A 12,142-nucleotide genomic window follows, 5' to 3' on the forward strand; every position below is an offset into this window, starting at 1 on the left:
GGAATATTGCCGATTACAGAGTCCCCTCTGGTTTATGGGTCTCCCGGTTGGTTCGTCAGAGTTGTGTGGAGCACTAGGAGACGTTCAGTCCAAGTTCCCAACTCTCCAGCCAATTCTCCAACCAGTCTCCAATCCTTTCCAAGCCAGTCTCATCCCAATCCCAAACGACTTTGCGGGCCGAGAGTCGCAGGGTGCACGGAAGTTGTCGAACAGGGGCTCCTAGCTTGACGGCGGGAATCTGAGCGTCACAATTCAAAGGGTTACCTTCAGTCGTCAATGTGAAGGTCTGAAGAGGGTTGAGACCGTTGACTTGACATGGGCATTCTGAGCCTAAAGTCAGCTTTGTTTATCGTCGTCTTTCGCAACCGATTGGATCCTGAGATTGAAGCTTGTGGTGAGCCCCTGCATGGTTTGCTTCGCCGCCAAGTCTGTCTCCCGCACCCAGCTGCACGTCCGTTCCGGCGCGGTTCGCGATTGGATTATGAGCTGGTTGACAGGTGCAGCAAGTGTGTGGATGAGGTTGACTCGAGTAAGTAACAAGCTCTGCTCGCTAGCATGACATACCATCGATTTTCATGCCCAGAAAGCCGCCGATACAGGCCTACTCGTGAAGTTTTCGTACAGAGAGCCGAGAACGAGTCTGACCTTGCCGGTGGAATCCGAATAAAACGGCGACAGGCTGCGAACCGCCGACAACGACCGCTTATCTCGACAAAATTTGAACTTTTCTCATGCCCCGGAGGAGAGTCGCATGCGCGGTTGGAAGTCTCCTGGCCTGCCTAAAAATAAGACAGGGACAGGTGGTGAAAGCAGCTGGGCGTCGTCTCTGGAACTGCAACGCAGCAGCGTCTCTCGGCAACTGTCAAGCTGATCTCATTTCGCGTCATCCGAAGCCGTGACAGCCAGGTGGTTGGGGGTGAAGGAAAAGAGGGTATTGTTCAAGTAGTTGGAGAAGGTTCAGTGCAGCTAGCCGTGATGTGTTTCTTCACCATCCATGTGCTCCGAACGGTAAGTTCCATCGCTTGCCAATCCACCGGGACCGTGGGAAATGATGATGGGATGGTTAGGCGCGGCAGCGTAACATTGTCTAAAGAAAAAAACAAGTTGGGATTCATCTTCCGCAGGCTCAAGGTATGTGACTGTGTGCCTGTAGTATATTCCATAGTGTATCCGTACTGTCTGGCTTGATCCACGTCCATCAAACGGCAAACCGGGTTCCATTATGCTGGGAACCTAAGTGGTGGGGGAGCGGTACTTTCCTGCATCTGGGATCGTGGTTCCATCCGGAGGGAAAAAGCGGAAGATTTCTTGTCTTGACGAGAGACGGGAGGAGACGACAGTCCCAACGACAGGGAAGCGGTGCCTTTCGGGTTAGAGGAGCGAAGTGGAGTGGGAAGACCCGTGTGTGGTCCCGCCAGTGGTGCTGTGGACGGATATTATCTCGTACGGTTCTCGGTAAGGTAAGGTATACACTTGTTCACAATTATGTCAGAGTTGTGTGTTTCCTTATCTGCCGCCACGACGGCGGGTGAAAATGGGCGCGATGTATGGGATGACTGCAGAATTCGAAGTGAGGGAGGAAGTCAGGGTGAAGTGGAAGAAGGCACGTTTCTCACAGCATATGCACTTACATCATACATGCCCACATACATAGAGGCACATGCATCTAGACGGCAGCGATCTTCGGTTTACTTCAACCCCCGCATTGACCAGGGGGCCCTCTTCTAGACCCTGCTGGGATCCTCCCATGTTACTTGAACCTGCGTTTCCCTTTTGGGACATTCTTGCGAAACGTCCCTTGACCTCCTCTTTCTCCTCATCCCATCCAAGTCCCTTTCCTCACACTTCTCACCTCACCTCGTGCCTCGCTCCTTACACCTGTCCTGTCTTCAACTCTTCTCTCACAAACCAAACGAACGCCGTGACAGCTTTTTTCTCAGACAAGACATGCAACTTGTACCTTCTCGAGTTTCTGCTAGCTCCATTCCACCATTCAAGCCCCCTCCCCACCCCGGTCCCATGATCCATCTCCGTCTCCTCCTTCTCTGACCTTCACGGCCACCTCCGAGTCCTTCCTCACAAGTTACCTGCCCCTTTCTCCGTTGTCATGTCGTTCATATCTCTCCCCTGCCCTCCTACGGTGTACCCAAGGTACAAGGGGCCCTCGTCTCTGGGCGGATCAACTGAATTGAAACATGTTCTACTGTGTATTATCCACTCAGTCTTCTTTCTGCCCGGTGCCTCAGGACTGACTGACTGACTGACTGACTATCCAATCCTTACCTGCTCTCTCCTCGCTACTCTGCTGCTAGTAATCGCAGCAAGTACCTCGCCCTCGCCTTCGCAGCTTGACACACGCATGTGTCTCCAAGAGGTAGCTCTGTGAGTGTGGGTGTGAGGTGTGAGGTGTGTGCCAGGTACTCGCGCGAGTCTTCTCTTTCCAGCTTGTCTCTTTGCTTTCCTCAGTCAGCTGGAGCTGTTACGGATGGTAGTTGATACAATGGCTGGCCTGTCTCAGCTTTCCTTTCCAAACCTGACCCATCCAGTTTTGGCGCGCCGAATGTTAGCCTTGAAAAGTCTCTTCCCTCCACCCTTCCTCTCTGCAGATGGTCTGTCCTTCCAAGTTCCCCATCCCTCATCTGCTCTTCTTCCCGTTCCCTTGGCCTTATCCTGTCTAATCATATCGCCTGGGCGTATTTTATTCTTATTTTTGTTCTTTTCTGTCCATTCCCAATCTGTTTTTTTCTTAAGCCCGGGGGCTACTAGTCTTGTCTCACTTAACCCTTGCCTTGCCTTGCCCTGCTGTCATCATCATATCTGAGTTGGCCGGTCCGCGTCGGGCCAATATTGCGACTCCATTCTCGTGGGTTTTCTTCCCCCATACTATTTCGATCCAAGGTACATTGCGTTGTACCCTACGTACACCTCGACACATCAGCCCCATACACGCACATACGGATACCCATACACATACATATACACATGCGTACATACGTACCCAGCAAGCATCCTTCTGCACCTCACCTTGTCTTCTTCTTGCAGACGGCTTCTGCGAGTTAATGTAGATGGGCCCCCGTTGACCCCATCATATCCCCATCCAGCCCATCCCGGCCCTCGATCCGACCACTCTCCTCCACCGGTACCTCCTCATCTTCACTACGCCATCTGCTCCTCGTTGTCGGCGTTCCTCTAGTCGCTTCCGTCCCGCAGTCGCCACACGGCTAGCTAGCTGCTGCTGGCTTACTTGGGTCATCTAACTGTACCCGCTCGTGACATTGTCCGCAAACAGATTAGCCCCGTCTGTCAACTGGCGGATCATGACTTCGGACCATCCTAGCTCTCTTCAACAGCACAACACCTTCGAATTTGATGGAACCGTTGATAAGACCCTTACTTCCCCCCTCTGTGCCAGCCACGAGGTCTCTTCACCTGCTACCTTTCCTCGACACCTCTCCCCTCCCCTGACTCTCTCCTGCTCCTACATGTGGAAGCGCCACATGTCGGCGAATGGCTACCGCATCCTCCCTCCGTGCAGCGCCACAGAAATGGTCTCTGAATGACCTCAGCTCCGAGCTGCTGGCTCTCATTTTCGAGCAGGTAGGTTTTTTGAGCGGTTGACAATGCCTCAATGGCTACGCCACTCCTCTTATCCCGCAATTGCTTACCAAGATTTTCCAGCTCCGAGAGATAGACGAGCGCGCCCTTGCTGCTGCGCGGTGCTTGTCCAGGCGCTTTGAGGCTATCGCAACTCCCGTCACCTACCGTACGATTTGCCTCAACGAGCGCATTGTTGCTCCAGACGCCGAATCGCGGTATCCTAATCTCTTGCGCAATGTGTCGTCCTATACGAACCACGTCGTCACACGGAGCGACCTAGACCCTGACGGCATTCGGCGGGTGCTGGACAGGGTCCAAAGGCTAAAGACTGTGCGGTATGCTGACAGTGGTCTTCACAGCTTTTGGAAGTGATTTGCTGACGATACTCGCAGATGGCACTATGTCGATGCTGAATTCCGATCAGGACGACTCTGGCTTCCGTCAGACGTGCTCAACCCCCAGCAGACACGATTTAACGGCACGAAACTGTTCGTCGAGGACTTGCCCCTGCGAGAATTCGAGGGACAACTACGAGACACCTACGTCCGAGCGATTCCCACAGACCTTCTTGTCTCGCTCAAGCTTGCGAGCCCCGCCCCGCCGCTCACGACACGATTGAATTCCCTAAAACAGCTGCTACTGCTCTCCCGCCGCCTGGAGACATTTCACTACGAAGACCGTGGGCAGGGGACGAACTTCAAGTTCGCCCAAGGAGAGCGCATACCCCCGCTGAAAGACTTGGCTCTCAAGTCATACGACTGGAACCATTCGAAGGAGGACACCCGCGCCCATTGGGACTTTTCTCAGCTCGAATCGCTCGACCTGAAGTACGTGCCCGTCTTCAACTTCCTGTCGACTGTGGATTTCCCCGACTTGGCAGGCTTGCGACATCTACACTGCGAAGACTTCAGCGCCCACCTAGTTGATAAACGAGAGGAAGCAACGGGCGGTTTATACTTACTGGTGGCTAATCACATTCGGGCTTTGCAGACCCTCAATGTGACGTGCCACACCCGTCTGTTCCCACTGGATGGCATTTTGAGACATGGCGAATCCCTCCAAGTGCTCAAGTTCCGTGATCACATGGGCTTTGGAGAGGAGGACCGACGGTGCCCAACGCTCTGGGGTGAGGATATCGCTATTTTGGCGCAAGGTCTCCCACACGTGCACACGCTGGAGCTGGACATGGACGTGGCCATGTGCGACCCGACCGAGTTCCTCCGCGCTCTATGCAGCTTCCGCAGCCTTCAAACTATCACACTACACGTTCAGACCGTTCTCCACGCGCTCGAGGTTGTTCACCCGGGAATGGACCGCGACTACGATGCGGCCTTACGCACTTTCCAGTTTCTGCTACGAGAGAAGCAGCTCGCGACGCCCGACGTGCCCTGGAAGCAAATCACAATTAATGTAGGCGGATGGCGCAAGGTCATGGTCCGTCGCTTCAGCGCTGCCTGGCGCCGTCAAAATGAAAACGGTGTGTACGCCGAGCGGTGTTTTGTGTTAGAGAGAGCCGACAACGGTCAAATGGCATATCGAGAAGAAATGAGCATCGAAGGCCGCTCAGCAACACCAACGCCCGATCCTCCGACGCCGAACATGGATACCGATTACGACTAATAAGGCCGAGAAAGGTACGGCCTACGTTCGTGGAGCGAGGAACGAGAGCAAAAAAACATACAGAGAGAGCGAAAGAGAGAGATTCGCATGAGATACCAGGAGGGACAAAAAGACTACAGCAGGAAGGCAGAAAAACTACTGGGAGGCACTAGCATATAGATGGAGGAGACTGGCGACGTCAGCACTCTAATCTTAATGATACCAACGATGTTCATGACCATGCACCTCTGGCCTATCTACTCATCGCATCACGAGTGCATGTTCCTGCAGCTCTTGCATGTCTCTGCCGCAGTGTTTAATGCAATTCGCCATGGCTCCAAAACGGGGACATGGGTGCATACGTGCGTGCGTACTTGAAGCCCTGGATCGGGTATCCAGAACGCAGACGCAGAGCGCACCGCTCAGCCGAACCACAATCGGGTAACAGAGTTCATCACCCGTGACGTGTCAGGACCCCTTCCCTGAGTGCCCCAATCTCCTTTCCATCCCCGCCCCAGGAATAGTAATCCTATCTCCAATCGGGTATCGTTCGCGACTTGGCCTTCGTGAAGCACGGGGCAGCTAGGTGAACCCGCGTTGGCCAGGAGCGGGGTTTTGAGTGAGGTGAGTTGAGTCGTTGAAAGAGTAAGGATCCGTACGTGAGGGCTTGACGGACGTTTGTGAATGCGGTTGTTTGCGATCGTGAAGGGGGGCGGGGGGCATAGAGGATTCCGAGGTAAGGCAGTAAGTAGCAGTGGTAGATTTTGGCGGTTTTGGTGCGAGAGTGCTGAGAGAGGCATCGTCACCTCTTGGTTCTGAATGATTTCATCTCGACTGGTCTGGTGTCAGGATATTAGTTGGACCATGGAATCGTGGTCTGGACGCTGGACGAAGGGTCCCCGAAGCGATACAGAGATGGTTCAAGATACCCTGGAATAACGACCCGGCGGACATGAACCGACGGATATGGGATCACATCAATCGCGTGATGCATAACCTCAATTAGATGATTCGAACCAAACCTAAGAGTCGGGAACATCTCCAATTACTCATCCCCACCCCGGACCTTCTGGCCAAATCTAGGCACGGACAAATCCGAGATTACACGCTCCTTTCGGGTGCGCCAGGGGGGGTTTGCGGGAGGGTCGGGAAGGTCCTCCCCACCCCGGCCCTCCCCCGTTCCGCTCCGTTCTCCCCGCAATTTTCGCAGTAGCATCACACCGAATGGGCCTGTCAGGTGAACTCTATCTCTTACCGAAGCACAGACCCTCTCTTTCTTCACCTCGGTGAGAGATGCAAGATCGCGACCTCACCTTGCTTCACACCTTGCTCACACCGAGAGGTGGAGGTGCGCGGGAGGAGACGTGGGCAGAAAAAAAGAACGAGTAGATTTTAATGTTCCAGTAGATTCTAAGAGTCTCGAAGACGTGTACTGTGTATTTCATCTTCGCTCCCTGACGCTGTGGTGGTTGATATGGTGGTAATGTAACTAAATGTATTGCGGGTAAAACGCAATTTGCTGCCAGGTATGTAGCTACCCTGACGAGGGGTGGGCGAGCTCGTACGGACGTTCATATGCCTGTAGTACCTCTGTTCGATCGAAGTGATTCATGTATAGTTAACTTGGGGCTGATCTAAGATCTCGTGGCTCTCAAGCTTTGGTACCAGAAGTCCGAAACCAGGAAAATGTTAACACATTTATGTCTCGAAGGGCCTGAAGCCATGTTCCGCGGATAGAGCACCAGAGCGTCCCGAACTGGGTACCGGGCGTCTCCCAAATAGTCCTGCTTAGCTACTATCGGCACTTGAGCTCGTTCCTTTGCACCACGGCTCCTGAGAGGCTGATATCAAGCAGCCGATTTGCGCGTCGTAGTGTTTAGCTGAGAAGGGAAGGAATTGCTACTGACACTGGGGCATTTATCGTGGCCTCGTTTGAGTGATGCTACTTGCAGTTGTAAATGAGGATTGAAATGTGTAGAAACGTGATATCAAACATTCGGAAAACAAACTTGCCTATGGATGTCGAGAGTTTGGCTAATTGACCATGAACGAAAACAGCACACTTGAAAGTCTAGGCATAGCATGCCAAGAAGTCTCCTTCAGATATGTCGGTCGCAGCTCTGCAGAATCTGTCTGGCCAAGATTACCAAAGAGGAACGTCGTGGTTTGACCATATCCAGCAGAGAAGCCACCAAATATCCCCAAGGTGGATGCTTTTTTCCAGTCCGCCAAGGCTGCGTTAGAACCGCGAAAGAGTTCCCTGTGCAAACGCAAGCACTCGCTTGCTCGAATCTCAGTTTCTCCCCCTCTCTCTCTCTCTCTCGGGTGCCTGCCATCCGTCGATCGAGATCCTGTACTGAAAGTATTGTCATCAAAGAGTGATCGTTCGAAAGCCTTGTAACTTGCGAGGCCATGGCTCCACACCGTGTGAAGCTACCTGGTCCCGTGACAGATTGATGGTCAAACATGGCTATCGCTTTCCGAAATCATATATGGCGAGACATCGCGTGCCAATGTAAAATCAGCCAAGGCCGGAAGTTTCCTGTGGCTGGCTGAAATCGTCTCTGTGTCTTACATCTGGAGGGGGTGTTCGAGTGCGAGGTACGCACGCCACCGGGCCGTCCGTGTAGAGGAACGAGACATGATTCCCGGGAATCTGGTCGAGTGGTGGACTAGCTTCCGCCAGGGGCACACCAAAATGACTTGTAAGACATGTTCCAGCCGCGCCGCCCTCGCTTAGCCCTCTGGAGTGTATTCCAGCCCAAATGATCCTGCGGATAAGATGCCTGCATAGTCTCCACCGTGCGATTTCGTGCAAGGCTTTGCTGGCCGAGAACTCTGTTTTCGCTGTCAGTACAAGCAACCCTAACCCTGAGTCGTATGACGAAAAAGGTGGATGCAGAGGGGTGAACAATGAATCTCGAGGCTCTTCCACGGCAAAGTCTCAACTCGATTACCTGTATGGTCGGAGATGTTCCCTTTTGTTCTCTACAGTTCCAGCACTTTTAGTTCAAGACTGAAGACCTGTCAAAACCGTAACTGGATTGGCGAGCCTGGTAATGCCTTGGGCTGGCTGAGCGCGGATCTGGGCCGTCCCGAATCTTCTTGCTTCTCCACACGCTGCGTAGATGGCATGGAATGTATGTGGCCATGACAACTCGATAGTTCCCCGAGGGTTCTTCAAGTATTGGCCGAGCGTCATTCCTCGGATTGTTAGGGCCCGGCAGGTCGGGTCGCGGAACGGCAGGAAGGTTTCGCAAGACTCGGATGGCTGACCTAGTCAGCAGGGTGCTCCGGCTCCCTCAGCTGGCTTGAGACAGTTGACAGCCTGATGGTAATTAGCAGGTCTCTCTCTCTGGAATGTTCGCCCTAGAGTTGTGTTCCCTGATAGCTTCCTAGAGCTGCCCACCATCATGTTTGGTCTCGGGGATGCTGTAGGCGCAGAAGCTCGGTAGTAGGTATGGGTCTACTTTTCGTCATATTCTCGATTCGCTTTTGTCGAAGGATAGAATGAGGTTTTGTCGAACAGTGAACAAGAATTTGACGTTTCGATAGGAATGACAAACAATGACTGGAGATCAATTGGGATCGGCAAACGTTCCCTGGCAACCTGACGAGAGGCATTCAAGGGAGGAGGTCAGAAAGGGCTAACGGCGATGGGGTAGATCGATGGGGAGGGAGAGACATTGTGGCTGCTTGTCTCTTCTTTCCGCCTGTTTGCAGCTGCAAAAACGTCCCGTCGGTGCTGGATAGGCGTCGATGTGATTCAGTTCGTATATACGTGCGGGTATGCTTCCCGGTCGATACAGATAGATGCAGAGACACGCGTGTAGCAACATCAGACATGTCTCAACTGTCAGCACCGTCAGCTGTCTCTCTATAAACCTGTTGCTTATTTGGAACCTGATTGGAGACTCGAGAGCTGATGAGACGGGATCAAGGAACGAAGCAGGACCTTCTTGCCGGGCTTTTGTTGTACAAGACTTGAGGAATGTTTGACTGACCATTGAAGTATGTCGGTGTCCACCAACATTCGAAGGCTTCTGCTCGAACTACGCTGACCAAGATTCGTGCAGGACGGAAGCTCGCCTTGGAAAGGGGCCTTGACGCGTTTGAATACCAACGTCATGTTGATGTCAGGGATAGGTCGAGTTGGAAACAACACCACACTCCACTCCAGACGATACCAGGAGACGAAAACAACACTAGGAATAATTGAATAATGACCATTCTGCTACCAGAAAAGGACAGGCGAAATCGGGAGCGTACAATGGGCTGCCTGCACATTGGAGAAAAGCTTGAAAATAATACTTGTCACGAGCCGAGCACCAAGGTTTGTTTCTCGTCGCATAAACCGATAGAAAGAAGCAGCACCACGAGCTCAGCGCAGTCGACTTTCCGTTCCCAGCCAGCACATTGACCTGCTCCTACCTTAGAGCTGTCGTACTATTACCAGCTTTCCCATTCCTCGGTAGTCCTCGCTCTCCCGCCTTCCTCCACGGCCGTTCGTCTGTTTCGTTCTTGATCCGGCGCGCCTCAAACGTTCGTACTTTCCACAACGACACGCCATTCAGCCGGTTCGGGAAAGCCTCAATGTACATCTTACCTTTGCGCAGCACGGGAAGGACGGGCTGGAAAATCGGACAAAGTCAGGTACGCAGAAGCGTCGCCGTTTTCGGTCAGCACGCCGTGTCCTAACCACTCTCCCCTCACGCCCCCTTCCCACGTTCCTGTCCTGCCGTCATCTTTTCTGGTACACCGTCTGACCTCCGCATTCGTATCTCCTCTTCCTCCCATTCTTACTCTCATCTCTGTCTCGGGCTTCCCAGGTTTTCCTACAGTCGACACCCTCACCGTGTTCAGTTTGACTGTACGAAGCCGCACAGTCCCTGGATCAGCGCGACGCATGTCAGATCGCCGGCTTGTCCCGGAATATCAGTCTGTATACGGTCAACGGCATATGCAAAACCCATCCATGGATGGAGGCGCTGACGGCCGCATGACTCTGAGACCATGTGACATTTTCCGAACCGCCTCACAAAAGCCCTCAAACCAAACCAGAGAATTGGGAATGATGGACTAGGACAGCAGTTTATATCACACCCCGTTGTGTTTACGGTCAGGGCATACTGCATCTCGACCTTTTCGAACTCGGCGATCCAGGCAGGGCTTGAACGGACGTACCTTGATGCTTCCGGATGGACAGTCGCCCTGCAAGATTGCTGCACGTCAGGATGTAACCCAAAGGTCTATCCGAGCATCTCAAGGCCAGACGAACGTGCAGCGTCCACGCCCCCTGACCCGCCCATCGTCTCTGTTTGTGAATAGGGACATTTCCCCCTCTTTTTCTCCTTCGGTGGTCCCGGACCGTCACCGCTGGCTGTCGCTTGGTATCTTCCGCCTCCTTAAAGGTATAGGTACTTGCCAGTGAAAACGATCAGATCCATCACTTCTCTTTCGGTTCCCCCTCCCTGCCCCTCCTCCATGTCGGTGTGCGCAACCGCAATATCCCACTCCCTATGCCTCTGCATCCTACTACTTCCATACCTTCTCCGCTCCTCTCTCGCTACTTCCCCTGTCGTCTTGGACATTGCACACCGTATATTTCACTCCTCACATCGCCAAGATCAGCCCCCTTTTCTCCGGATCAAGCAGAGCCACTGAACACCATGATCTATGAATACTAGTGCTGGGCCCTCGCCAAATCAGGCCATCTCCTCCAGCCCGCTCCGTACCGTCAGATAGGGTGCCTCGATCGAACTCAACTCTAGCCTCTTTCTCATTTTGAACCTCGCTAGCCAGCCGCTTGGCCCATCGTCACCGCCGCCATCCCTCCCGAGTGTCCCAGGAGCCTGGTGGTCGGCCGACGGGCGCTCTACTACCTATGGAGCCTTCTCTAGCCTGTTTTTTGCCTTTGTCTTGACAGCGCTCGGCAAGCCACTCCCTTCTCTTCCGTTGAAATCTACCTAGGACAACGGGTGTGGGCTGCTGAAAATTAGCATTCATCACATCACAGGTCCAACGCCATGAACGCTTGTACAGAGCCTAGGCCTCTGAGCATCGAGTCCTCATCCCTCTTTGCAAGTATGATTTTGCAACGCTGCGCCAATAGTCTGCTTGGTACTTCTCAGCCCCCCCTGGCCCTCCTTCTATCTCCTCTTCTCCACGCAAACGAAGGCCATGCGCTTAGCTACCAGGAGTGTCTTTATGTCGATCCAACTATGTGTTTGCGGACTCCATATCCTCCAGGACAAGAGGTGTTCTCTTTTCGCAGCCCGTCAGAGTGCGAGGTACAAGAGTCCCGCAGGGGTCGCGGGCCAGAAAGTGTATGAATTTCACGTAACAAGGAGGGACATGACACCGACGAGCCCACCTCATCTCTCTTGCCGGCGGCTTATCTCCCTTCAGCTGGCTTGTTCACCGTGCCCCGTCTACCCCTCGGCCCCATCAACGGCCGGTGCCTACTGTTAGAAGGCAGGCAGGCAACTCCTTTCTCCGCCAACCGGCCTACTGGCCGCCCGGGCAAGGAACTTGGATCTTGAGCCAAGGCACCTATCTGGGCTACGAGGCATTCAGGGACCTCATCAATGGTGGTATGTTCCCTGTCTTGCGTTAGTACATTGGGTCGCCGCGCACTCTCTCCGCCTCCTCCTCCGCCCAATGTCGCGCAAGCCCGACGGCCCAAAATCCCTAGCGTTGCTGCAAAGAATCGGCATCATGTACTCTTGGGGCTCGCCGTTGGGAAGAGGCTGCAAAAGCTGCAAAAGCTGCAAAGGCTCGGACACACACTTACACGCTTACCAACGGACGCAAAGACACTTGGAGTCTGACATCTCGTTGCTGCGCTCCGACCTCGCCTGGCTTGCATCTATCAAGCACAGACTTCATGTGAGTAATTAGCTGCCATACAAACCCCAGACAACGCCTAGTCCATGGGTACCGCCGT

At 53.5% G+C, this 12,142-nt stretch overlaps 4 protein-coding genes across 4 annotated transcripts; 2 read left to right on the forward strand and 2 right to left on the reverse strand.

Moving 5' to 3' along the window:
• Window positions 1-406: 406 nt before the first annotated feature.
• On the forward strand, window positions 407-783 carry CPAR01_15043 (uncharacterized protein; the record flags this gene model as incomplete). Its single annotated transcript, XM_060499293.1, has 2 exons — window positions 407-533; window positions 584-783. 2 exons carry the CDS (start codon window positions 407-409, stop codon window positions 781-783), a joined length of 327 nt encoding a protein of 108 aa, XP_060342218.1.
• A 1,990-nt stretch (window positions 784-2,773) lies between these two features.
• On the reverse strand, window positions 2,774-2,992 carry CPAR01_15044 (uncharacterized protein; the record flags this gene model as incomplete). The annotated part of the gene is made up of 1 exon (XM_060499294.1): window positions 2,774-2,992. The coding sequence occupies one exon, from the start codon at window positions 2,990-2,992 to the stop codon at window positions 2,774-2,776; it is 219 nt and encodes a 72-aa protein (XP_060342219.1).
• A 515-nt stretch (window positions 2,993-3,507) lies between these two features.
• On the forward strand, window positions 3,508-5,217 carry CPAR01_15045 (F-box domain-containing protein; the record flags this gene model as incomplete). The annotated part of the gene is made up of 3 exons (XM_060499295.1): window positions 3,508-3,597; window positions 3,679-3,932; window positions 3,990-5,217. 3 exons carry the CDS (start codon window positions 3,508-3,510, stop codon window positions 5,215-5,217), a joined length of 1,572 nt encoding a protein of 523 aa, XP_060342220.1.
• Window positions 5,218-11,590: 6,373 nt separating this feature from the next.
• Window positions 11,591-12,029, reverse strand: CPAR01_15046 (uncharacterized protein; the record flags this gene model as incomplete). The annotated part of the gene is made up of 2 exons (XM_060499296.1): window positions 11,591-11,798; window positions 11,998-12,029. 2 exons carry the CDS (start codon window positions 12,027-12,029, stop codon window positions 11,591-11,593), a joined length of 240 nt encoding a protein of 79 aa, XP_060342221.1.
• Window positions 12,030-12,142: the final 113 nt, after the last annotated feature.

The sequence above is a fragment of the Colletotrichum paranaense genome (genome assembly GCF_030867605.1).
Source record: "Colletotrichum paranaense strain IMI 384185 chromosome Unknown Scaffold_17.1, whole genome shotgun sequence".
Lineage (NCBI taxonomy): Eukaryota > Fungi > Ascomycota > Sordariomycetes > Glomerellales > Glomerellaceae > Colletotrichum > Colletotrichum paranaense.